The following is a 26,377-nucleotide window of genomic DNA, read 5'->3' as shown; positions in this document are numbered from 1 at the left end:
GCTGCCAGGTTTAGCACCTGGACTTGGCCAGAGCCCATTCTCAGTCACCTCATGAGGGTCTTGAAATCCAACCTTGTCCTCCATCCGAACTCAGAAGAAGAACTAGGCCAGAAAAAGAACTAGGAGCTCTTGTCCACACCAGCCCAGTGTGATGCTTCCTGGAGGTGCTCAGGCCCACGCAGAGGAAATCCAGACAATCCCCATGTGCAAAATTCGGATGCCTGGAGCTTATTCCGGGGCCAGAACTCTAGCCCCGGGCAAAGGTCGGCTCGGGCTAGGGGTAGCATCACAGCAATGGGAAAGCCTGGTTTTATAGGGTCTTCGAGGAACCCCCTCTTTAGGCTGGTCCTCTGGCCACTACTGGAGGGTTCTAAAATGCTGGCTGCAGCATCCTATAGCCATGGCAACCTTATTTGTCCCTCCCTCCCCACCCCAGCTTGACTTACCCTTGCAAAGACCTGCTTCCTGTCTCCAGACCAGGCCCTTATGTAACATGTTCTCTGCAGGTAGCAGGAGAGTAAAGAAGATGGGACTCTTGCTCTCCTGCCCCAATAGGCCTTTCAACATAAGTCAATCCCGAGGAATCTCTCATCAGGCAAGGAGACACACACGTGCACGCATGAACACACACGTGCACACACATGCACTGCCCCCCTTCTCTCGCACATCTCTGGGGATTCCCTTCAAAGAGGAGAGAGGGAGATGGTGTGGAAGCACGGAAACCTGGCCTGGGAGGAGGAGGTTCTTGGATTCCCACCAGGCATTCAGGACCCCTTATGTGGGACCAATGCAGCGAGGACTGTTCCCACCCTGCCAAATTCTCAAATTCACTCAGGTCAAGCCCAGTCACTTTCTTCAGTGAGATTCATGCTCCTTAGCCTGCGACAGTGGCCCTGAGCAGAGAGAGCTTCCCCAAAGCCTCAGCCTTAATCCCAAAGTCCTGGTTTCCAGCCTCTTTCCCCTGGGGTGTGATGCCTGGGGCATCTGGGCCCCTCATCTAAGAGGTCTGCCACCCCCTGACAACCCCAGTCAAGGTGTCCCTGGCCTCAGGCTTGCCCAGAATTGCTGGATTAAGGGTGGGGCCGTCATTGCTTTCCCTGGCTCCCAGAACTGGGGGAAGCAATCATCCTTTTACCAGGCACCCAGAACTGGGGGAAGGGTGCCCCAGTCCACCCACAGGCAGGACTCAATTGCCTCTAGAGAATCTACCCTCTGGGGCAGGAAAGGTCTTGACCCCACTGAGGCCATGCACAGAGTGGAACAGGTGGACCTCCTGGGACCCAGGAAGGCTGGGGAATCATGAGTGTCTCTTGCATCCCTGGCTCCCTCCCCACATTCCCAGCTGAAGACAGGCAGATATAGGCAGAATAGGAGGCTCTGTGAGCCTCAGACACCAGCCACACCCATCCCGTGACCTCCTGGATCCTGCATGTCCCGTCACCTGTAGCTGGTGGGTCACCAGGACGACTGTCTTCCCCCTGAGCGTCTTCTTAATGCACTCCTCAAAGACGTGCTTCCCCACATGGGCGTCCACGGCCGACAGGGGGTCGTCCAGCAGGTAGAGTTGACGGTCAGAGTAGACGGCGCGGGCCAGGCTAATCCTCTGCCTCTGCCCCCCCGAGAGGTTGAGGCCCCGCTCCCCAATCTGTGGACAGGGACAATGCTACTGCCTATTGTCAGGCCACCCTGAAGTTCTTGGGCAGTAGAAGCTTCCTGGAGCTTTTCAGGACTCAGGGAAAAGATGTACACACTGATCCTCACCTCGTCCAAGTTCCTCCGCCCCTTACGGGGCCCCCAGTCACACGAGACTCTGTGGTGAGTGGAAGTGCTCCACTTGTCTACCTCTCCAGGAAGCCTGGTGAAGCCTGGTGGGCAGCGGCGACTAGGACAAAGCTCTTTCCCATGAGGAGTGAGGGGTGCCCGTCTCACAAGACCCCAGCCCAATGCAGATCCCACGGGGAGGGGCTACGTCATTATTACCACCAAAGGGAATTGCGTGAGCAGAGAGCTGGGGAGAATGCAGCAGTGAACCAGAGGGAAACGCGGTTGGGTGCAGATGGAAAAGGGAGTTCCCTATTTTATTTACTTGGAGAGCAACTATCCCATCCCTAGGCAACTCTACACACTGTGGAGAGATAAGCCTTGACTTCCTAGTTCATCATCACTACCCTAAGGCCTGGCACCACGCTGGGCACAGAATAGGTGCTCAGCAAATATTTACGGAAAGGATGATTGCTTACTGTAGGTGATTCTATCCAATGGAACCCAAAGTGAACCCCACGTGTTCAGCCAGGCATTGAGCTAGGCACGGGGTGGGACACACAAGCTGGACAAGAGAAGTCCCCTCTCCCTGGGGAGCTCCACAGTGGGCAGGTTAGTTTATGTACATAATAGCAGCAGCAAGCAGAATTTCACAAGTGCCTGCTGAGAAGCATCAACAGAGTTCTTTGGAGCAAATTATTCAGGTGGTAGGACTTGGGAAAGCCTTCCTTAAGGAGGTAGATCTGGGGTTGAAACTCAAAGGGTAGTGATGCCACAGGAGCAGAGACTTAGAGGCTAGGGGGTGAGTGGACACTTTGGCAGGCAGGTAGGAGCACGGCCTGGAAGGGTGAACCAGGGCTGCAGTGTGGGAGGTCTCAGATGCAGGCCAGGAAGGCTTCACGGCCATTTCCTTGGGGAGGCAGACTGAGGGCACCAATAGAGAAAGACACCCCAAACTGGCCTTTCCTCAGAAAGCCTTAGCCTTCTGGTCTCCTCTGGGGCTCCTGGGCAAGGTGAGAAAGATTGTGCAGAGGGCATAAGAAGGGTGTGTACCCGAGATGGCAAGGTGACTCCCTGGGTCTCTTGGGGTGGCAGGCTCAGCCCAGGATGGAGCTAGCACTTTGGACAAGCACCCCAGGGGGCAATGTTTAGAGGTGACCCCCATACTCCTGCCCTGGGCAGAGCCAGTGAGGCAAGAAGGGGCCCTGGTTTGGAGGACAGAGCTGGCCCTCGGGATGAGGAAGCAGTTTTCACCAGAAACCCTTCCTGAGATGACAGGCAGATTGGGAGTAGCCCCAAGAAGTGACTACACTGTGCCAAACACCAGTAAGCTTGGTGTCACGTCCACTGTGACATCCAGCAAGTATAGATCCAGAGGGAGAATTCAGAACGGGTGGAACCTGAGCTTTGCCCACACGTTCTTGGGGCATCTGGATGTGGAACCGGGGCTTGCTGGCCTCAGCCCTTTGGACCTGAGCAAATGTACTGTGTGCAGCAACAGTGGGCTTGCGCTCCCAGCCCTGCTCACCTCAGTCAGGTCTCCATAGGGAAGGTTGCTCAGGTCCTTCTGCAGGCCACAGACGCGGACTGTGTGCTGATACCTGTTGGTGCAAAGCTCAGAAGTAGCTGGGTGAGAAAGACCACAAGCACCGCTGCCCTGGGCTGTTTCCACAGGCACTGCTGGTGTCGCTGGGACAAGGCCAGGGGTGGCGAGTGCTACGTCCAAGGCTCCCTGACCAGTCGCTCTGCCTTCAATGACCCAAGGGTGGCGTCCCATTGACCACTGGCCCCTCCCCTGACCTGATGCAGAGTTGATTCAGGAATGGCTCCTCCCCTGGCAGGGTTCTTGCTAGACAGGGAAGAAGACAACAGTGAACAGGAAAGCACTGCAGGGAACACTGAGGGCGCCACCTGCTGGACACTTGTGGGAGTCAGAGGAGGGGGTCACCCATACGGGCTGCAGTCACTGGGGACCGCCTCCTGGGGGCCGCAGGGCTGAAGCAGGACCTTGGGTGGAAGAGAGGGTGTGTGTGAAGGAGGCTAACAGCAGGGGGCTGGGTGGTCACAGATGACGACCTTGACATTTGCCCAGCCCCTTCACAAAGCTACTCCATCCACCCCTCACTGCTACTCGGTTGGAGAAAACAGTTTTCTCCCCTGCGACAACTCAGGACACTGAACCGAAGGGAATGGCACCTGAGGTGAGGGGGTGGAATGGGAGAGAGAGTGGGACTCCTGCTCTTTGGGCCTCTTGGCCTCTCCATTGTGCCCCCTCAGCGTCACCCTCTGCCTAGCCCTGCAGCCCAGGCTTTGGGGAGTTTGACAGCTGAGGCCCTAGCCAGCTCTGCAGCAGCCAAGTCGCCAGGACTAGCACCCTGTCCTGCAAAAAGCAGCAAAGCTGTGGGGTTGGCCCCACAGTGGTCCCCAGGGGCATGACCCCGCTCTGCCCCAGGGGAGGCCTTTGGGGACTTTTGGCACCGAGGAACCTAAGACCATCAGTGGTCACTGGGACGTCGTCCCCATGCTACGACAGATGCCCACACCCTCCTCCCTACGTTTTCTCTGCAACTCAGCCTCACTCAGACAGCCCCACCATAAGCAGAACCTTCCCCAGGCATCCCAGAGCCCCCGCACAGCGCCTTGGGGACCCAACTCCTGCTCGGGATGCCTGTAGTGCCTGGTTCAGGTGTGTGCTCCCTCCCAGCAGCTGCTGAGCAGCACCACTGGGCCTTTAGGTTTAGGTTTCTGTCCTGCTCGGCGGGTTGGCTGCCTCCACAACGGCTGATTGGTTGGTGGATGACAGATTGACTGATTGATATCATTGGCCTTATCATCATCAGGACCCTCTTTCCTTCAGTGAGTGACAATGGGCAGGTCTCACAACTCAGACATCGAAAGACAAACCTTCCCAATAAAGAGGCAAGAAAGAGAGCAGATAGGCGTGAGCAGCTGCCCTTCCGGTTGCACACAGGCCCCAAAATAGAACCTGGGCACGGCCCGAGCATCGTGCCCACACACAAACTTTAGGGTTGGTGTACACAGCAGTTATGATGAGGGGCCTTGGAATCAGAGAATGGGTTTGACTCCAGCTGGGCGACCTTGGACAAGTGACCGAACCTCCCTGATCCTCACTCTCTGCTCTATAAAATTGTGCAAACAAGAAGCTCTCATTGGGTTGCTGTGAGAATGGAGCAGAAAAACATGTGAAGCCATTAGCACAGTGTCTGCTGCATGGCAAATTCTCCATCAGTGGAGGCCATAATTGCTGTTACTACATTTGCCAATCTGCGACTACAAGACTCAGACTGAGCAACACATCTTCCTCCCCTCAGCACCTCCCACCTTCAATTGCCTCCCACCCTCCTGCTTCCTATGGCCCTGAGAGTCACAGTTTCTGCCCTAGGAGCAAAATCTCTGCTAAATATGCCACATATGAAGGATGCTAGACCCATCTTTCAAAGCCCAATTCAAGTGCCATCTTCTCTTCCCTGATCCACCATCCTCTCGTGATCTCTGCTGCCTTGGAACAATCCGAGCACAGTCTCCCGCCACCTGGCTCATTCCTCCCTGATGCACTGTCATTTCTGTGCATTTCTTATAGCCCCTTCCAGGCTTGAGCATCTTAAGGGCAAAGATACACCTGAGCCATCTCTGTCCCCATGTGCCCTGCATGCTGAAGGCATTTGGCACATATTTGTCCTCTGAACGTCATTTTGATGAATAAGGCAACCCTCTGTCCAGTCCGCTTCCACAGACAGAGAAGGTGTTCCAGGTGGGTGGCACAGGCCAAGAGATGCTGAGCAGAGTAATTTGGCTGCACTGATCACTGACTCCTGCACTGATCACCTTCCTGCCACACCTGAGCCTCCTGGCCACAGGACGGCATGGCCAGGGAAGAGGAGGTGAATTGACAAGCCTCTTGATGAGAATATATATACTGGCCATGCCAGCCAGCAGGGACAGGGTTGGTGGGTAAGATGAGAAAGGCCAAACTACCGCTGCAGAGCTGACAGCCAGATTCCTAAAGCCAACTCTAATTCTCTTAATTCAGCATTGTGATGCCTGGGAAGGTTTCTGAGTGACCCAGCTGTCAGGCAGCTCCAGCTCCAGACAACTGATGTTGATCTGGAGCTCAAGGTCTAAGTCCAAGACTCAACTCTGACATTTAATAGCATTTAATACCTTGGGAGGGTCAACTCGCCTCTCTGGGCCTTTTTCTGTATCTGTAAAATGGGGATATAATGCCATGATCTCCCTAAATGGGTGGTTATGGGACTCAAATGAGAGAATGTACATGGCAATACACCAAGCTAAGCAAAGAACCATAGGAACCCATTACTTTCCAGAGTTTGAAGATGATGGTCCAATCAATGGTGAATTGGATAAAGAAAATGTGGTATACACACACCATGGAATACCATGCGGCCATAAAAAAGAACAAAATCACGTAGCAACATGAGGCAGCTGGACTTCATTATCTTAAGTAAATTCACACAGAAACAGAAAACCAAATATCACATGTTCTCATTTATAAGTGGGAGCTAAACCTCAGGTATGCACAGACATAAAGATGGCAACAAGAGGTGGGGGGATTCCAAAAGGAGGGAGGGTGAGAGGGCACAGGGATGAACAGCTTCCTATTGGGTACTATGTCCACTAGAGAGTGAACAGGATCAGTAGAAACCCAAACCTCAGCATCACACAATATACCCCTGTAACAAAGCTGCACCCCCTGAATCTAAAATTAAAATTTAGAAGAAATCGAACATTTCAGAAGTAGGGAGAGAATAACCATAGAAATGTCCAAGGTGATCACGGTATTAATGAGTTATGAAATGTTCTTAGAGAAAATATTTCTCCCCAAATTGCTGTCTGTTCATTACATACTATAGTTATTACAAATACATACCCATAATTTTCCTGTTGAAAACATTTACAATATACTCTTTTAGTACTTTTGAAACATGCAATACGTTAAAATTTATCATTGTCACTATTCTGTGCAATAGATCACTAATGACTATTTCTTCTGTCTAATTGAAACTTTGTACCCTTTGGTCAACATCTCTCCTTTCCCCTCACTCCCCTCTCCCCCAGCATCATATATCAAAACACAAAAGTGTACCCCATAGATAGATGTAATTATGTCCATTTAAAAAATAAAATAATATTAAAAAGTTGATGGCTCAAAGTAAATCGAGTAATTATAAGTTGAGCTTTGTTTTTGTGTAGTTAGATCATTCTGAGGACACTAACAGCGATAATATATCCTGATAGCTCTGATGTCAATTAATAATGTCAGGGCTGACTCATTACATACTTGCTCATGATTTCAAGCAGTTTTGGGTACTCAGCCTAAAGCAAAATTGCTGGATTCATTTTTCTCTAGTCAGACCACATATGCCCTGTTGCAGAGAACCTCGGAACATATGTTCCTCTGCCCTGGGAATGAAGTACCGATTCTATCCTCTTCCCAGTGTGCAGTCACAGGTCTGCCTCTCCTTAACGCTTGGCTCAGGAAGAGGAAAACCAGTGCCTGTGTGGATCTGATGAATGTTTAATGGGAATTCATTAAACTCAGAATCCACTTAGCAGTCATTACCAACAGCATCAGCATCTGTAGGAGAGTGTGTACCAAACACAAATGTGCCTCCTGCTTTAAAAGTTAATATTACCTTTGGTGATCATACTTTTCTCCAAAGAGTATGTTTTCTCTCACATTTCCATGAAAGATCCACGCCTGCTGTGAAACGTAGGCCAAAGTTCCATTGACCGCCACCACCCCTTTCTGCAGCTGCATCTGGAACAACAAAACCAGTGAAGCTTCAGGAGCCAAGCCTTGAAGACATTTCCTCGAGTGCCTGTTGCACCCTGCCACCCACCTATTCCACAAGTATTGGTTACAAAGGTGCAAAAGCATCGACAGGATGTCTTGTCCATGCACCAGAAAGCCCAACCATACAGATGGAGAATCTCAGAGTCAGACACCTGCACAGGGCCAGGCAGGGAATGTTTGAAAAGAGTCAGTGGTAAGCTCTGCTGCAAATGGGAGAGCTTGGACTCCAGGGCTGCTCCCAGTGCACATGGCACCTGGCCCCAACTACAACAGGGTGTTCTCTCAACAGACTCTTCACAAGAGGCTCCCCTTCCTCCAGGTGCACTGGCTGGACCCAACCCTGCTCAGCCAGGCCCTGGGAGCAGGGCACCGCCTGCATGGCTGTGGGTGCTAGCCTTCGCACACCCCATCTTCGGGAAGCAGCCTTGACTCAGTTGCATCGTTGGTGCCATGAAAGGATGCAGGCCTGATGGGGCAGGATTTTCTAATTTGTCAAGAGAAGTCAAAGATCCAGTTTTCCATGAAATCTTTGGACTTTTAAAGCATTCGGCAATCCAATTAAAACTATGCATGGGCTCCAGTTTGTGACCCTGAGTACATACGCTCATTTAAGATGACCCCTCATGGGGGCAACCAATACACAACGGTAGACAGTGGGGATGCAATGTTCAAAGCTATCAACAGAAGGGACATGTGGGGCAGGCCACAGTGCTCAGGGCTGATGCTCACGGGGCAGTGGCAGTGGGTCCAGGGGCAGAGGAGGAGAGTCACCAAGGCAGCCAAAGGATGTGATGCCATTTCACCTCAGGAGTTGTGCAATGGACAGAGAATTCAATTTGGAGAAGAGACTATGATGATAATAACAATAATAATCATAGTATTTTTAATGTGTAGGGTATATTCCGTGCACTGAGTTAAGAGTATGTTCAATGTTTATTGGCCTTGCAAATTATCCTATAGTCAACTATTGCTTACATAATCTCATTCGATCCTCACCACAACTCTCCTTAGCCCCATTTTACAGACAAGGAAACCAAGAGGTTTTATGAGGCTCAGAGAGGTTAAGTTACCTGCCCAAGGCTAAGCAGTGAGCATGTGGCAGAAACAGCTGGGGAAGCCAGGCTATCCAGAGTGCCCCCCTGCCTCCCCAGTGACCACAGCAAGGGGCCTGATCCCACCACTGTTGCGTGGGAGATAGATGCAATGTTATCTCAAAATTTCCGAAGGATAAAAATTAAAAGGAGGCAAATTTCACTCCAGTATACATCAAAATTCTCCAAAAAGGGAACTGGCTGTGACATGTTGAGTTTCCCATCACTGGAGCTATCCGAGCAGAAGTTGGGTCATCTCTTATGCAGTAGGATGCTATTAAGAGTATTCACATGATTATGTGGGGAATTGAGCTGAGTCACCTCTATGGCTCCCGCTGACTCATCATGGAGGCACACACTCTAAGAGCGTGGGTGACCTCAGGAACTCATCTGATTCAGCCCCCACCTCCGCCTGCAGGCAGGGAAGGAGTTGTCATTCTTTCTACAGATGAGTCAACTGAGGCCAAAAGAAGTCACTCATATTAAAACTCATAAGACACATCCCACCACCACCCTATTCTGGAATCTCCACTTCTTCAGAAGTACCCTGACCTCCTCCTGAAAGAGGCAATCCCAGCTTCACAAACTTCCCTTTAGCAACAGCAGAGTGGGGAGAAAGAGGACTTAGCATTTTTTTTCCCACAAAGCTTATTCATGTGGGATGCGACGTAGAAACCATGGTGACATAGAGGTTTGTAAAAACTACAAATGGCTTGGCCATTTTCCCTGGGGTCACCCAACTAGAAGGAGCAGAGAAGGGACAAGGACCCAAGTCCCCTCCCTCTTCCTACCCCAAGGTTTGCAGAGAAGCTGGGGGCACGAGCTGCTTTAGTTCAGGCATAAAATACATCTATAGTCACTGTGAGCTCCTGACTCTAAAGTCCTTCCACACCAAGCTGCCTTGCTGGCATTTCTAAATCAGGGCAGCCCAAGTCATGGAGAAAACCATGGGTTTAAGGACCCGTCTTTCCTTTGACCAAGATGGAGCTTTAGGCAAAGAGGCAATCACCATTCAGTAGACCTCCTCAATGGCAAACTTAAGAGTTTGTGAAAAACTCAGCCTCATCTGGCCCAGGGGCCTGGAGCTGCTGAGTGCACTAACCTCCCAGAAATGATCGTGAACCACATGCACAGTGTCCAGTGCAACCGAGGCCATCTGCTAGGTCCACTGTTCTCATGGCACCGCACCTGACCAGAAGGGAGCCACTTCATTGTCATGTTAATGTTCCATCCTCACAGCACTCATCACACAGCTTACCTGTCCTAGCAGAGCTGCAAGGAGGGAGCTCTTTCCACTTCCCACATTCCCGCATATTCCCAAGATCTTCCCCTGCCAGAGAAAGAGAGATAGGACACAGTCACTCTCTCTCACTTCTTAGAGGGTCTGGCCCAAAGGTACTGCTCTCAAACTATGCTGGTCAGGCCAGGCGGAGAACAATGGGTCACTGCTGGCTTGGGGCATGGCAGCTGCAGCCACACCACCCTAGCCCCGCATATACATAGCCTGGGAGGATGCAGGAATGTAAGTCTTAATTAACTGCTTTCCCTTGTGTGGCATAACCAAGCACCCAGAGGGCTTCTAGAAATCATGTAAGATCACTGGTGTGAAACAGCCTTGTGCTGGTCTGGGAGCCACAGGCCTTGAACATGAAGGCTATTCTGTGCTCAGACTCCAGAAAAGCAAATCTAATGGGATGCAAAAGGCTGTACAACCCAGGGGGACTAGGGTACCTTTTGAAGTATGAAGATCTAGGGGCTTTTCAAAAATCTTTTTTTAATGGAATCCTCCACCGTAACAACTCAATCTGGAACTACTGAGAAGTTACACTATTCTAACATTCTACAGCTCTAGATTTATTAATTCAACCAACAAATCATTATTAGAGCCTGCTATGTGCCAAGCACTGTTCCAACCACCAGCAAGAACAGCAATGAACACAACAGGCAATGGCCTGCGTCTGCCCTCATGAAACTTACCTTGTAGTCAGGGGGAGATGGACAGGAAGCAAGACAAATTAAATGTGGGGCAGGCACATATTTGCTTGCCATGGAGAAAAATAAAGCAGGAAAGAGACAGAGAGTGGGCTGGAGGCTCGGGGATACAAGGAAAGCCTTACTGGAAAGGTAGATGTCTTAGCTTGAGTTTTCCCAGAAACACATCTTGAATCAAGGATTTGAATGAAAGTCACACTGTCATTTGGAAGGTGCAGGAAATTCCAGCAGGGAAGAGGAGAAGTGATACAGGAAAGGGAAGGTGGCCCATCAAGGGCAGCCTATTGGGTCAGCTCCCTAACAGAATATCCTACACAGAAGGCAAACGGAACTCAACCCTGCAGGAAAACTGGAGGAAACTCTGGGGAACTGACTATAGCTTTGTCCCACCCAATGGCAGAGGAGGTGGGGTATTGATGCCCCAGCAGTCATTGTTTGAGGGCTGCTCTCTACTCTGTGAAGGTCTTTATAGAGGTGTGCAGAGCCCTTGGGCACAGATGTGGATAAGGCAGTTGGAAGATGGCCAGGAAACACTTAGAGGTCCAGGGCACATGGGCAGGGACAGCATCTGCCACAGGTGACAGTTGGGTAAGACCTGAAGGAGGTGAGGAAGGGTGCCATAGGGTATCTGGGGAGAATCACTGCAGGCAAACAGCCCACGTGGAGACTGATGTGGAAGCATGCCTACTCTTGTGTTCAAGCAGATATTGCAATACTGCACTTGCAGCATCCGAGAACATTCTCATGTAGGCCTCCTCCCTGCAATCCCCTTAGGGCAAACATGCCCAACATGGGGCCAAATATGGCTTTTTTCCCACCCCAAGCTAGACCAGAAAGGCACATCCCCTGTCTGCCACTCTCAGCACATGAGAGTTGCTGCCTGTCATCAATAACTCCTTAAACAAGGTCTTTGTTGAATCCCAGGCACCTTGGGATAAAATAGTGATCCACACAGATGCCTCCCTGCCCTTGCAGAGCCCACATGGATATAAATCTGGTTGGCTGAGTGCAATTGAGCTCAGATTTCAGTTAAGTCCCACTGAGTGCCACCTACTTTGCCTTCTCGCCACTCTCCCCATGGAGCACCTGACTTCCCCCACCCTGCCTTCCCATTTGCCTCCAAGAGGCCTCCGTGAACTTCCCGTGTTCTAAGGACTTCCTGGCCACGCAGTGGCTTCGCTAATGTGCTATTCCATATGCCGATGACTCTGGAATTCCTGCGTCATGAAATGAAGCTGGATCTATTTAGTTTTCCTAAAAGGCCTTCGAGGAACTGGGGCATTAAAGAGACCGCAGATGTGATGCAGCCTCACCAGGTATTTGGTTGCCCTCTGAGTCCTGTCCACTTCTTGGGGCCAAGTAAGAAGCCTTCTAGATTCATCCTTGTCTTTAGCAGAAAATCCATGAGGCCTGTATCCTCTGATGATTCTCCCAACAAACATTGCTGGCCACCTTCAAGCCAGGGGCTGGGCTTGGGGATAAGCACATAACTGTGAACAAAAAACCCTGACCCCATGGAGGATCCAGTCTGATGGAATTGAGGAGGAGCTAAACTTGGAAAAACTTGGATGTCCTGAATGTAGAACAGTTGAAGGCAGCACTTAAGCTGGGCATAATTGTTAAAGAAAAAGGCAACAATCATACTTAACATCAGCTGAGACTTACTATGGGCTTAGCATTTTTATGTGGTATCTGAGTTCCCCCTGCCACCTTGTGAAATGGGTACTTCTATGAAAGGCATGGTGCAGGTAAAGAAACAGAGGCTCAGGGAGCTTCAGCAAGATGTCCAAAGTCAAGCAGCTAAGAAGTGGCTGTGCCTGGAACTGCGGTCCCCCAGGCTCCAGAGGCAACACTGCATTGCCCCCACTGTATCTTCAATTTATTCCACAAAACACTGACCGCATCTTGAGGCAGGAACTCCAGAGTCACTGACATACAGAATAGCACATTAGCAAAGCCATTGTGTGGCCAGAAAGCAGCGTCCTTAGAACACGGAAAGTTCACAGAGGCCTCTTGGAGGCAAATGGGAAGGCAGGGTGGGGGAAGTCAGGTGCTCCACGGGGAGAGTGGCGAGAAGGCAAATAGGTGGCACTCAGTGGGACTTCGCTGAAATCTGAGCTCAGTTGCACTCAGCCAACCAAATATCGTTTCCGATGAATCCGTGGCAGACAGCCTTGTTAGCTACAAGAGGTACCATTCTCACACCAGCTATTGAGGTTGACATTGCATAATAAATGAGAACCTCTGGCACAGGGAAAGAGTGAGTCAACAGGATGAGAGATTAAAATACTAGGCACAAGATTAATGTTGAGGCCTCTGCAGCAAAATCAACACTGTCACCCTGGGAGTGTGCTGCTGAGTTCCCAGAGCAAGAAAGAGATGCATGCAGGAGATGCAGGAGGAGGCCAAACATTCCCTAAATCCACAGCGTTGCCTGAAATCTCCATCCCCCAATCTTGAGGGCAGAGAACAACAAACAGACTCTGGCTGGCTTGGCTGGCTTAGCCCTTAGCTGGGTTGCTTGTTATCTCAGTTTGCTTTTTACAAGAGGAGTATTTCCTGGTGGTTAAGAGCCCAGACTCTGAGGCCAGGTGCCCTGGATATGAAACCCTCCCCTGCCACTTGCTAGCTATGTGACCTTGGGCAAGCTATTTAACCCTCTTGTTCCTCAGGCTCCTCAACCATCAAGTGGGGGCAGTTATGATGCCTAGTTATTGGGGTAGTTAAGTGAGTTTATTATGTACCTGGTAAACAGTAGTGTTCAAAATTATCAGTCATTATCATCTATCGTAATATTCCAATGTGAAATTAAGAACATATCTAGGGCAGGAGCAGTGGTTCATGCCTGTAATCCCAGCACTTGACCCAGGAGGCCAAGACAGAGAATGACTTGAGGCCAGGAGTTCGAGCCCGGCCTGGGAAATATAGCAAAACTCCATCTCTATCAAAAAAAAAAAAAAAAATTAATTTAAAAATTATCCCTCTTTCTCCTGGTGAATAAAAAAATTTTTTAAATTATCCAGGCGTGGTGATGCATGCTTGTAGTCCCAGCTACTTGGGAGGCTGAGGCAGGAGGATCGCTTGAGCCCAGGAGTTTGAGACTGCAGTGAGCTTTGATTTCACCACTGCACTCCAGCCTGGGCAAAACAGTAAGACCCTGTCTCACACACACAAAAAGAGAACAAATCTAAAAGGATTTATGAAAGCTAGTCAGTTCAAGCCTAGCCACCTGGAGTGGACTGTTCATTCAAAATTGCAACTGACTCTAAGGCAAGTACTGCAGATCAGAATGAATATAACCACCGTGTTCTCCACACTTGGAGACAGGGTCTCCAATGTTCATGTACGTAGTTTTAAAATTGGGGGAAAAATACAGGGACTCTGGTTAGAGACATCCCATCACCACCTTCAGCTCTAACTGAACTGTATCAGACCTGGAGAAGGCTGTAGCTATGCAATGCAAGGAGGAGGGCTGTAGGCCACACCTGTGCAACACACACCTACCTTTCTCACCACAAAGCTTATGCTGTGCAGAACCGATTTGAGGCTGCCACTTTGCTCCTCTGGGCCAGTGGCTCCCTTGGCTGGTGGACTCCACTCACTGTATGCCTCTGACCTCTGTTTCTTGAATAAATGCCTTTTCTGGTTCTGCACTTTCTTTGGGTCACTTTTCCTGCTGGCTTCATGCTCCCATGTCAAGGTGGCATTTGCTAAAAGCAAGACAGTATCTGGGTCTTCTGGTTGGGTGATGTAAGATGGGGGGCTTTTATCTATGAGAATTTTCTAAGATTAAAGAGACAAAATTAACTGAGCAGATGTCATCCATTTGCAAGAATCATCCCAATATTATCTCCTAATGACCCCAAATCACAGTTTTGGCCATTCTAACCCAGCACATCCAGGAAAGAGGTTCTGAAATTATTCCCCCAGGAGAAGCTGCAGCAGAAATAGTCCACTAGCTCATGCTATCTGGGACAGTTGCCTCTTTAACCACAAGGCCTATGTGGGTCACCCACATTGGAGAATACTGATCCCAACCACATTTCACCCTTGTGCCCAAGACAGTCAGTCTTACCAGTCTTTGGGCAGTGGACTTCACTGCTTGGCACTAAATGCTTATGAAACCAAGGTCATATGCTCAATCTCTGCTGTGTCCTCTTCCTAGGCCACTCAGTCCAGTTCGACAAAGCATTTGCTAAGCCCTAACCATGTGCCAGACTTTGGGGTAAAAGCAGAAATGCAAATATAAATAAGGCACAGTTCCTGTCCTTGAAGAGATTACAGTCTGGAGGGAGATGAGAGCATGCACGGATTGTTTCTGTAAAATGTGATGAGGACAAAGCACTGCAACTGCCAGAGAAGGGACACTTGGCTTCTCATTCTCGAGGTCCACGCACTTGGTGCTTGAGCTGGGTCTGTACAGGTGTTGTATAGGCAGAGATGAGAAAGGGAAAGAGGATGACAGCATTCTACCTGAGGGCCCAGCATGGGCAAAGGCAAGGAGCATGCAAAGGCATGGTTTTGTTGGGGTGGCGGCATGAAACAAGCAATTCAGGATTACTGAGGCACAGAGTTCAAATTGGGAAGGGAGGCGGACACAAAACTGAGAACGCACAGATGGAGAGCCTGGAGGGGACAAGGGTTCAAGGATTTTGAGCAGGTGAGAATGAGTATTGGTAATCAGACCAGTATTTTAACAGCTCTCTTTGGGTTGAGTGCTATATGGACTTGAGAAGAATGTTAGAAAAAGAAGGGTTAGGTCATAAATCACTGCACTAATCAGATGAGAGATGAGGGAGGCCTCGATTGAAGGCAGTGGCAGTAGGGACAGAGTGAAGGTTGAGGAGTCAAGAAATGCCACCCTTTATCTAGTCTAAGAAGCACCTTAGACTTTTTTCTGATATCATAATACATGCAATTAATGTGATGGTGTTCTTATGTTTTGTTCAAAGAGTAATAACTCAACAGTGTACCTTCCAATCCAATCTTACAATGGCGCCCCTTAAAATGGAGAGAATACCATAATCAGGGGTTGACTTAACAGGGTTCTTGACTGGTTGGATGTGTATGGTAAGGGAAAAGAGGAGTGCATGAACCAGGATGCTTACAATGACTTCCGGATTTCCGACTTGGGTGAGTAAGATCATTCAATCAATTCATAGACGTTTGAACAAGCTTCTGTGTTGATAAAAATGCCCTTCTTCCCTTTCCTCTCCTCAGTTGAACTTTCAAACCACTTTATTTGCCCTTCTCAAATGTCGCTTATATCCTTATCATGTATAGAGATTCTTAGAGTGCCTGGTCCCACACTGGAACAGAGGCTTTTGAGGACAAAGCCTCTCTATTCCTTATATTTGCATTTCCCATGTCTTATACATAGGAGGCACAAAGTAAATCTTTGATGAGTCAATAAATGAAGGAATAAAGGGACTAAATGAGTGCATAAATGTAGGGACCCCAACATCCTCTTCATCACTTCCATCACCATGCCCATCAAAGGACAAACTAGGTAAAGTGGAGATGACTCAGTACAAAACCAATCTCACTTGTGGAACACTTAGGATGTACAGATTGTTTAAGGAAAATAGGGTCAGGAACATCTTCTTCATGTACAGAGACTCTATCTCATCATTCCTACAGACAACCTATAAAACTCTGCCTGCTCTGTCCTTCATACACATTTATTCATCTAACTCTGAATGGATGCCCTCCTCCCAGTGTCAACTCAACAAGTGACCCAGCTCTCCAGCAGGTTGGTATAGACTCCACATATCTGAGCATTTTCCCACCCCAAAATGAGATCTCTCTTCCCTACTCACCCAGGGTTAGTTATACCTTCATTCTCCTTAGAGAGACATTCGCTTCAGCCATTGCTTTGATGGAGAAGGGCAAGATTGCAATGGAAAACTTCATTACATTAAACATGGCAATCACACTAAATGCCTGAAGAACAAAAGAGAAGTATGAGGGTTTAGAAGGAGAAGTCACCTTGGCTCTAAACTGTTATACACATGGGGATTAAACTCGCTCAGATGAGAAATGGCAGCATCGTTGGAATGCACAGAGGAACAATCTTTTCATTCGTGGCTCAGAAACCACGGGTTGGCCAGTTGGGGACAGCAGCATCTTAATCTATTTTGCTTTGGGATTTTCACCAAAACGATGGCAAGTATATCCCCTTGTCTCTGTTGATTCAGAACGGAAGAGGTCTGAGGCAGGCCACTAACAGAATACATGTGGCAATCTCCATCCACACTGCATCCTCATTTGAATCTAGACTATTCACTCAAAGCCCATGCAGACTGTCCTAAAGCACCCCCTGCTCTCAGTTCTTCAGAGGTATCTGACCCTTTGGAGCGAGAGCATCATCTTCACGCTACACACACCACACCACACCACACCACACCACAGCCTCAAGGATGGGGCTGGAAGCTCCCCAGAGAGACCTGCTTGCACCTGGGGGAAGCTGGAGGGTAACCTCACTCTCCTGTTCCCAGGACCTGGCCTCCATGCCCTGCCTCCCCATGCACCACACGAGGCCAGATTTGAGAGCCTTTGGTCAACTCTGGTTCCCCCCATCCTCCCCCACAAAAAAATCACCTCTGTTCACGGGGCCTTCCTTGCTGTGCCCTGCATAGTGGGTGGTTGATATTCTATAGCCTCAATGAAAACAAACCTTCTCCCTTTGGTTGGTGCCCCAGGGGTGCATGATTTCATCTCTCCAATTTCATCTTCTCATCTGTCCGAATTGTAATTAGCAGCCTCTCCCTAGCTACCCATTTAAGAAATTGATAATACAACTTTCTTCATCTAATCCTGAGTGATTCTGCCTGCTGTTAAATGGGCCCCACGGACAGGGCCCCAGGCTTCAACTAATCCTAGTCCCTTCATTAAGAGGATAATGAAAGATGCTTCTATCACATCTGGTCCTAAATACATCCTCAAAGGGAATTCAGTTCTTCCAGGTCCCAAAGCTCCACCTTGGCTCAGGAAGCCCAGGCCTGGCTGACAGAGCACATGAGGGGCCTGATGTGACTGAATACCCTGGAGCTGACGGACTCCTGACATGACCTTAGCAGAGGAAGTGACTGCAATCAGTTCTGAATCCAAAAGACCCAGAGCTTTGCAAATTTGGTTTTGGTATAGATTCCCTCTAAACTGTCATGTTAGAAACTATGAACTACGTGCACTCAATTTGATTTGCTTGATATGCTCCTGGAGAAAAAAAATAGTATTCCTTTTGGTCTGGGATCAGAGAAAGTCACAATAATTGAGCAGCCTTGGTGTATCCTTGCCATTCAATCTGGCTTTGGGCTCACAGCTGGGCTGAAGGCCCGAAAGTGTGTCAAAGTAAACTGTGCATGAGTGATTGCCTGCTGAAGAACCAGAGAAAATAAAAGCAACTCACCAAGAAACACAGGGCAATAATGGGACTAAACACAGGGCAGTCATGGGTCCCACAAAGGATGGCTCAGCAAGCACATTCTGGCTTTGCAAACGTCACCTCTTTCCTCCCCCGTGAGGTCCCTGATTTTAGGTGCAATTCTTCCTCTACGAACTTACTTATTTCCTTCTCTCTCTCTCATTTTTTTCTTGTCTTTGTTGACTTTCCTCCAACTACTTTGTTTAATACTTAGCTGGTTTTTTCTTTATTTAAGCCAGGAATCATTTTCCCTGTAGCTCAGCATTTCTTTATCTTTGGATGTCCAGGCCCCTTGTAAAGAACTTGAACATCTCACATTCATCCCAGCTCTCCCTCTAAGGCTTTCAATCCTCATTTGCCTGGCCCAGATGAGAATCAAGGTTAAGAAGAATAGCTAACACTTGTATAGGACCTAAGAGCCTGAGATGGTTCTACATGCTTTACACGAAATAACTGATTCAGTCCTCACAACAGCGCTGATTGTGGTTATTATCGTCCCATTTACAGATAACAAAACCGAGGCCAGAGAGGCTCAATGATTTGCTGTAAGTCATAGCTACTAAGTAGCAGAGTCTGGATTTAAACGAGGCCGACCGGGCTCCTAAGCCCAGACTCTGACCCCAACACCACTGCCTCTCCCAATACCTACACCTCCTCCCTCCGAGAAAATTTTCTCAAACTCTCCTTCTTGTAGTGTAAATAAATAAAACAGCCAACTGCTTGTTTGGTTTCCATCTTTTTCCCCACACTTAAAATTGTATTCCCACATTAACTATGACCCCTGCCCAGCCATGGACGTGATAAGAATTGCTGCCAGGCTCTCCTGGGCCCCTTGTCAGCCAAAGCACTTGTTTCTAAAAGTTGGAGTTGGCCAGGCGCTGTGACTCACGCTGTAATCCCAGCATTTTAAGAGGCCAAGGCAGGTGGACAACCCGAGGTTGGGAGTTCAAGATCAGCCTGGCCAACATGGTGAAACTCCGTCTCTACTAAAAATACAAAAATTAGCCAGGTGTGGTGGTGGCAGGCACCTGTAATCCCAGCTACTCAGGAGGCTGTGGCAGGAGAATTGCTTGAACCCAGGGGGCAGAGATTGCAGTGAGTCGACATTATGCCACTGAGCTCCAGCCTGGGCGACAGAGTAAGAACCTGTCTCAGGAAAGAAAAAAAAAAGTTGGAGTTGAAGTTGCATCCTGTGGCCTGCTGTGATTGGATGCTCCCAATGCCAGTATTGAGCAACGGTAGGGAGGGCTTCCCATCTGGGACTTCCCGGGGTCAAGGTGCAAAAGAGGCCCAATCTGAAGCCAGCTCTTACCACGGGTGCAGTGAGTTTGCGTCTCAGGAGGATGTGGCAGGAGAATGTCAGCACGATGGCTATGGTGGACACAATGGGGGCCAGGGCAGAGTTTCCGCTTTGGACAAATCCAGCTTTTTCCAGTAATTTTCTTTCCCTCCTTCTTATATCTGCAAAACAGAACACAGTCCAAGGTGGTCTCATATTGCATGTTGAATGCTAGCATTATGAAATGTATTAGCCCTACTTGGTCCTCTTCCAGATGAGTCCTCATGAGTCCTGTTGTGAAGTTTAAATGAAAGGAACCACAGAAAGCCCTGGGCACAAACCCAGCAGGTACTCGCAGCTCGGTACCTGTCAGCTGCCGTAACTGGATGGTGTCCAAAGTCCCTTCCAGCCCTGACACTCTGTGTGTCACAACTCATAAGCTCAGATGCCTACAAGGGCCAGGCAAGTGCCATCAATGAAGGGAGTAGGGCCAGAGGGGAGGGAAGACCAGAGCGGGGCTCTACAGCGCAGCGGAATGGAGAGGAGAATCAAAAGGGCAGCCCCTTCTCAGTGCAGGGGAGGCTGGTGCTACCATGAAATGCAGCAGGGACCTCTCCTAGGAGCCTGTTCCCCACCAACTGCAAGTATAGAAACAAAGGAAAATCTCGAGTTCCTTCAAGGGAAATTCTAGGCACCCAGCTAACCCTGAGAAGTAAATGAGCAACTTGATAAGCAAGAAGGTAACAATAGCCTGAAACAACAGCCAAGGAAGTTAGAGTCACAAGAATGTTTGGCTCCCTATAGAAACTAAGGATTATATCTTAACATATGTCCCTGAGTTGTATTTCAGAAAACCTGGACCCCCATCCAATTGATCCACTGGCACACAGACCTCAGAGAAGGGGGAGCTGAGGACAGAACTCTGACTGCAGTTTTTGTTCTAAATTTCTTCCTGAGGGGCCTGGAGGAGGCCATGCCCACCTCCTCCAAGAGTATTGGATCGGCCAGATCCAATACTCTTTTCTGCTAACTCCAAATCTTCAGACAAAGCTTCCCTTCCTTAACCAGGTGCAAATCAGAAAATCTTTTAATCTACCCATGACTTACAAGCTGCCTGCTTTAAGATATCCCACCCTTTCAGGCCAAACCAACATATAATCTCCATGTATGAGTTACAATTTTGCCTGTAACTTTGCTTTCCTGAAGTTGACCCCTGACTTTAAAAACCCTTGCTTGCAAGCCACTGGGGAGGTCAGGTCTTAACCATGAACTGCCTGATTCTCCTTGCTTGGCACACAGCAAATAAAGGCCCTCCTTTCCCCTGTAGCAAAGCCTCAGCGTGGATATTTGGCCTTACTGTGCCAGATGAGCAGGCCCCAGTTCGGTCCAATAACAACCAGATCATCCACCATTTCAAATTCGGAGGTCCAGATTTTTATTTATTTATTTATATTTGAGACAGGGTATTGCTTTGTCACCCAGGCTGGAGTGCAATGACATGATAGAGCTCACTGCAGCCTCGACCACCCAGGCTCAAGTGATTCTCCCACCTCAGCCTCCTGAATACCTGAGACCACCACACCCAGATAATTTCTAAAAACTTTTTTTGCAGAGATGGGATCTCCCTATGTTGCCCAGGCTGGTCTCAAATATTTGGGTTCAAGCAATCCTCCCAAGAGGTCTGGATTTTTGGGAGACATCTCCCTACTTTAAAATGTTGGAAACTAATTGAAAAAACGTTTTTAAATACTATACAGCAGGGGAGAAACAAAACACATGTGCTGGCCTGAAGGCACCTGCCTGGTGTCCCAAGAATAGACACAAAAACTCAAGAGTATTCTCCCTTACCTAAGTCCAGAATAAGCTCACAAATTACATTCAAGCCTCCTTCACCTGCTGTTTCTTGTCCTCAACCCCAATTCCAGCCTTCTCTGCAAAAGCTCTTTCACATCCGCACAGGACAGTCCTAGATGTTCTAACGGAGTGATCACTACATGCCAGGTGCTCTGCTCAACACTTCACAGGCACTTTCTCATTAGAGCATCCTCACCACTGCGTGATGAGAGAGAGGCTGCTATTTTATGCCTTTTTGACAGGAGAGAAAACTGTCTTCGCAGGTTTAGTAACTTGCCTTTTCAGTGATCGGGGCAGAATTGCAGCCCACTTCTCCTGGGATCCAAGCTCCGCTATCCAGGTGCCCTTCCCCTAAAGAACATCTAGCACCCCCTTGTCCCCAAGAGCACCCTCTTATCTCCACCTCCAGGCCTCTCCTCCTCCCCAGTTCTCTGTACGTCCCAATCCGTCCTATCCCTTTGGCCTACCTGAAAGCTACTTCTGCCAGGAAGCCTTTCCCAGTCTCCCCAGCCCAGCGTGCTCCTCCATGGAGCATCTCTGTTTCTCCTGTGGCACTTTCCCCATCTTCCCCCATAGAATAACGTGAATTCCTGTGTTCACTCACTCAAGACATTTAAACCTGATGTCTACTATATGCCAGGTGCTGCACTTGTAGTTGGAGAATAGAGGAGTGAGCAGGGTCTCGGCCCTCTTCCAGTGGGGCAGATAGACAATAAAGAAATAAACAATTAAGTAATTACAAATTGTGTTGTGTGACCTGAAAGAAATGAGCAGGATGAAGTGATTGAGAGGTAGGGCATGGAGATGCTTGGAACTGCAGCCAGCCCAGAAGTCCTCTCCGGACGTTGGGAAGAGACCTAAAGTCAAGACAAAGTCACTGTAAACATCCAGCGGAAGCGCACTCCAGGCAAAGGAGAGAGCAAGTGCAAGGAACGAGTGTGGCGTGTGGTTCTAGAAACAAACTAAGGCAGACACTGCTAGAGCTGAGTTTCCTAAGGTTAAGGTAGAATGTGATAATGTCAGAGAGGTCACCAAGGTTCAGATCATGTCTGACCAAACAGGCCATATGAAAGAATTTGGATTTCCTTCCAAAGACCTAACTTTGAATAATCTTAAGTGTGATAAGAAGCCACGATTTTCCAGCAGAGGAAGAACAGGATCTGATTGACATTTTTTAAAGGTCACTCTGACTGCTGAGTGCACAGTGGATTGCAGGAGGGAGGGGGAAGGCAGGAGCAGGGCCTAGATGTCATAGTCCAGGAGGCAGAGGATATTGGCTTGGACCAGGTAGGAGTGAAATGGAGAGCAGCAGATGGCTTCCGGATATACTTTGAAGGTAGAGCCAACAAACTCGTGGCTATTTTTGAGCTAAGTTATCTCATCCTCCCTTACTCGTAAAAGCAGGAATCCTTTTCCATTTCATTTGTGTAGCTCCCATGGCCTTGCACACAGTAGGAACTTGATATATATTTATTGAACTAAATTGACAAGTTAAATTAAATTGAAATCATATGGAAACAAATTTAATCAAATCAAATTAAATTGCACTGACGTGAACTCAGAGTGTGAGGATGTGTTTCAGGGTCTTCAAAGGGGGTCCCCTAGTGCTGCTGGGGTCCCAACCTGGGGCACTTCCTTTGGCCAGCTCAGAAGCAGGTGCTCTACAGCCACTCCCTAGAGTGCAGATACACAGCTTTGGCCTGGTTCCATGCTGGTGCAAAAGTGTAATTGTCCATCCAGAGAGTCAATTGTAACAGTGGTTCAGATCATTAACTGGTGAACCACCTGAGTCTATGTCAGCAATTATGTAAATGTCCCTGCAATTAGATTTGCATTTATATTTGATCGAAATAGTTTCTATATCAGCTTTAAAAAAAGTAAAACATATGCATCTCCTCGTATCTGCCCAAGGAGCGTTGAGTCAGTGGACCATCCAAACACAGGGATGCTGCTGCAGGCAAAGAGGTCTGTGTAACCCTGGATGTGTGTGAGCGTATGTGTGTGTAGATGTCTTCTAAGTCAAGGAAATAGCTGCAGACAGCTTTTTTCCTGCTCACAATATTTTAGTGAATTATTTTTATAAAAGATAACTCGCCAGGACCAGGATCCACATGCCCCAGGAAAGAGAAACCATATGTCACTCACCCTTGGGTTCACCAGAACCCAGATGCCTGGCTCTATTATTAAATCTCCATAATCCTTTGAAAAATCCCTTGACCTGCAGAGCAGCTCAGAGGGTCCCCTCAGCCTCCTTCTGGAATGCCTGGCCCTGGGAACCTTAAGAACCCCTTAGAAGAGCATATTCTACAAGGTAAGTGGTTCTTTAAGCAGCTACTCTTGTCCTACCTTGGATAGTGTTGGTAAAAGATTTCTCCCAGGCATACATTTTGATCAGCTTGATGCAGGTCAGAAACTCATTCATTGTCTGAACTCGCTTGTCTGTCACCAAAATGGCTGACCCTCGGAAAGCTGAATTGAGCTTGGCCATAAACATCTGAAATCAAGGTACAAACACTGTTTTCAGAGAGAACTGCTGAGTTGCAGCTGGCCTAAAAATCCAGAGATGGGAGTGTAGGTGCCAGGAAAAGTTCTAAAGGAAGTTGGCTTGAGAGTCTCAGCCAAGTTCTTCCCTTGAGTTATGGCTGTTCATGCTGTCTAAGGGACACCACGCGGGGGTCAGGCAGGTGATAGAAAGGCATGAATTGCCAGGACGCAAGGGGAGTGCTGGGGGCTTTGACAAATTGAAGAGGCATTCCACTTCCCAGAGCATTCAAATTCAATTTTTTTTAAAGCCTTCACTGTGGCCAGGTGCAGTGGCTTGCACCTGTAATCCCAGCTGCTCAGGAGGCTGAGGCAGGAGGATGGGCTGAGCCCAGGAGTTCAAGACCAGCCTGGACAACATAGCGAGACCCTATCTCTACAAATTTATTTTTTTTAACTAGCCAGGTACAGTGGCATGCACCTGTAGTCCCAGCTAGTTGGCAGGATTGAGACAGGAAGATTGCTTGAGCCCAGAAGGTTGAGGCTGCAGTGAGCTACGATTGCACCACTGCACTCCAGCCTGGGTGACAGAGCGAGGCCTTGTCACTAAATAAAAACAAAACAAAAAACAAACAAAAACTACCCTGTGCCAAAGGAAGTAAATCTGTGAGTATAAAATGGGGCACAGGCTTCATGAGCCAGAAATGCAGCCTTCCACCCGATTCAGTGAAAGTGTGTGAAATGCAAATATAAAGCAGTTAGAAGCCCAAAAGCCTGCCATTACCTGGACGGGGATGAATATGACATACACCGATATCCCGATGAGAGCTGTGGGCCCCAGAATGAAAAAGGCGTATGCCGCACAAAAGACCATTAGGATCGGGATGGTGGCTGGCAAGGGACAAAACAAGGCAGCTTCAAACAAGGAATAGCTATCACTTGACAGTATATTGAGCACCTGGAAAGAAAAGTGCAAGGGTTCAGGCTTTGGAAGAGTCAGTCAAACATGACTTTAAATGAAGGCTTTCAGACTGGCCGAGGGGATCTAGGGAGAAAGGAGAAAAACTGCTCTAAAGCAGGAAGGGGTCACTGGGGACCAATATGATGAGTTTTATGGGTTCTGGTACCACTTTGGAGAGGCCGGTCTTGTAGGGCTGATCATCTCAATGCAGAAAGACAAAGTGTAATGTTACCATCTGGGAGCATGCTGGAGGGACTGCTAGCTGTCTACACAATCTCCCCCACCTCCTTCTACCTCCGCCTTCCTTGTGAAGACAGTTCCACTTCTTCTTGGAAGAGATGGGCCCAGAAAAGACTACATTTCCCAGCCTTCTTTGTGGAATGAGTGTGGCCATGTGTCCATGTTGAGGGCAATGAGATGTAAGTCAAAGTGTAGAATGAGACATTTGTGATGAAATCTTAAAGGGAGTCACCTCAACCTGAAAGGCACCCCTTCTTCTGTTCCTCTTTCTCCTACCACCTGTCTGAAGCGTGGCTGGGATGGCTGGGTCTCTAGCATCTACTTTTGAACCATGGTGAGAGCCAGGTGCAAAGATAGTGATAAAGGCAGAAGGATCTGGAAGCTCCTGTGGCAACCCTGCGTTATTCCCTTCTAGATTCCTTTAACATAGAGTGAAATTAATTCCTTTTGTTTAATCCACTGTTATTTTCGTTTTGCTGTATGCAACTGAATCTAATCATAATTAGATGCTTTGAGCTTGCTAAAAGAGCAACTGTAAGAAAGAAGCAAGTCTCTTATCTTACCCCACACCACCTGGGGTTCCCTTGATTAGGGAGTTTTTGTTGTTGTTGTTTGTGTGTGTTTTGTTTGTTTGTTGTTTTTGATAAGTGTTAAGGATTTTATTGCCAAGGATTAAGAGCTTAAGAAAATGTCAGCTCTGAAGTCCAACAGGCATGGTCTTCATTGTGGCTTTGGCACTCCCTGTGCTACACAATTGGGATTATTGAAGCCATCAGTCAATCCATTGTATTAAACGCCTATAGTGTGCTCAGTACTGCTCCACTGTCCCCATAGACCATCAAAGCAACTGGATTAAGTCTCCCTGAGCCCTGTTCCCACTGGAACTAGGAAGTCTCTCCAAATTCTACAGCCTGAACCGAGCCCTCCTGTCTCGGAACTCCTCTGGTGTTTTGCATCTCCACCCCTCACTTAGCCAGGAGATGGGACATGAAGGGGAGGTCACAGACAAGCAAAACGAAGGCAGGTGCTCCATCCAGGACCCACATCTCACATGCACTCAAACTACTCGGGACTCATTTTCCAACATTAAACTCCTCTGAGCCAGCTTACCTCGCCAACAGAGATGTGCGTCAATGTCTTGAAGGACACCAGGTTTTCAAAAACCAAGGTGGAGAGCGCCACCTTCAACCGGATGGCCGTGCGGTAGTTGATGGCCCAGGCAAGGGCCCAGAAGAAGACTTTGGTAAACTCGGAGACAAAAAGGGCTATGCAAAGGCCGATGCCAACCCAGACATTCCCAGAGGTGCTCTCGGTCTGCTGGAGGATTTGGTGAATGAGAACTGTCTGTAAAACAGCATGGTGGGGAGAAGAGAGGGCCACTGAGGACTGAGGCTGGCATACGAGGCCTCAGATCATGCCAGCAAGCTGACTTTAGGAGGCAAACTTTTTAATTAATTTT

The 26,377-nt window shown here is 48.5% G+C and overlaps 1 protein-coding gene across 12 annotated transcripts in view; it reads right to left on the bottom strand.

Annotated features, from left to right (window-relative positions):
- ABCC12 (ATP binding cassette subfamily C member 12) overlaps positions 1-26,377 on the bottom strand; it is a 72,230-nt gene that overhangs the window by 30,826 nt on the left and 15,027 nt on the right. For 11 of the 12 annotated variants that reach the window (XR_001898151.3, XR_641428.4, XR_002519216.2 and 8 more), the window contains 11 exons: positions 26,029-26,262; positions 24,502-24,675; positions 23,583-23,730; positions 19,416-19,564; positions 16,516-16,623; positions 14,185-14,463; positions 9,947-10,018; positions 7,437-7,561; positions 3,290-3,362; positions 1,442-1,645; positions 447-500 (listed from right to left, as the gene is read on the bottom strand). Coding sequence is in view for 6 of the 12 variants with exons in the window: in XM_009196380.4 (XP_009194644.2) it covers positions 447-500; positions 1,442-1,645; positions 3,290-3,362; positions 7,437-7,561; positions 9,947-10,018; positions 14,185-14,463; positions 16,516-16,623; positions 19,416-19,564; positions 23,583-23,730; positions 24,502-24,675; positions 26,029-26,262 (1,620 nt within the window). In the remaining 6 variants the exon portion in view is untranslated. The remainder of the gene's footprint in view (positions 1-446; positions 501-1,441; positions 1,646-3,289; positions 3,363-7,436; positions 7,562-9,946; positions 10,019-14,184; positions 14,464-16,515; positions 16,624-19,415; positions 19,565-23,582; positions 23,731-24,501; positions 24,676-26,028; positions 26,263-26,377) is intronic. The other variant, XM_009196382.4, reaches the window with a different exon arrangement.

The sequence above is a fragment of the Papio anubis genome, chromosome 18 (genome assembly GCF_008728515.1).
Source record: "Papio anubis isolate 15944 chromosome 18, Panubis1.0, whole genome shotgun sequence".
NCBI lineage: Eukaryota > Metazoa > Chordata > Mammalia > Primates > Cercopithecidae > Papio > Papio anubis.
This window is presented reverse-complemented; position numbering and strand designations above follow the sequence as displayed.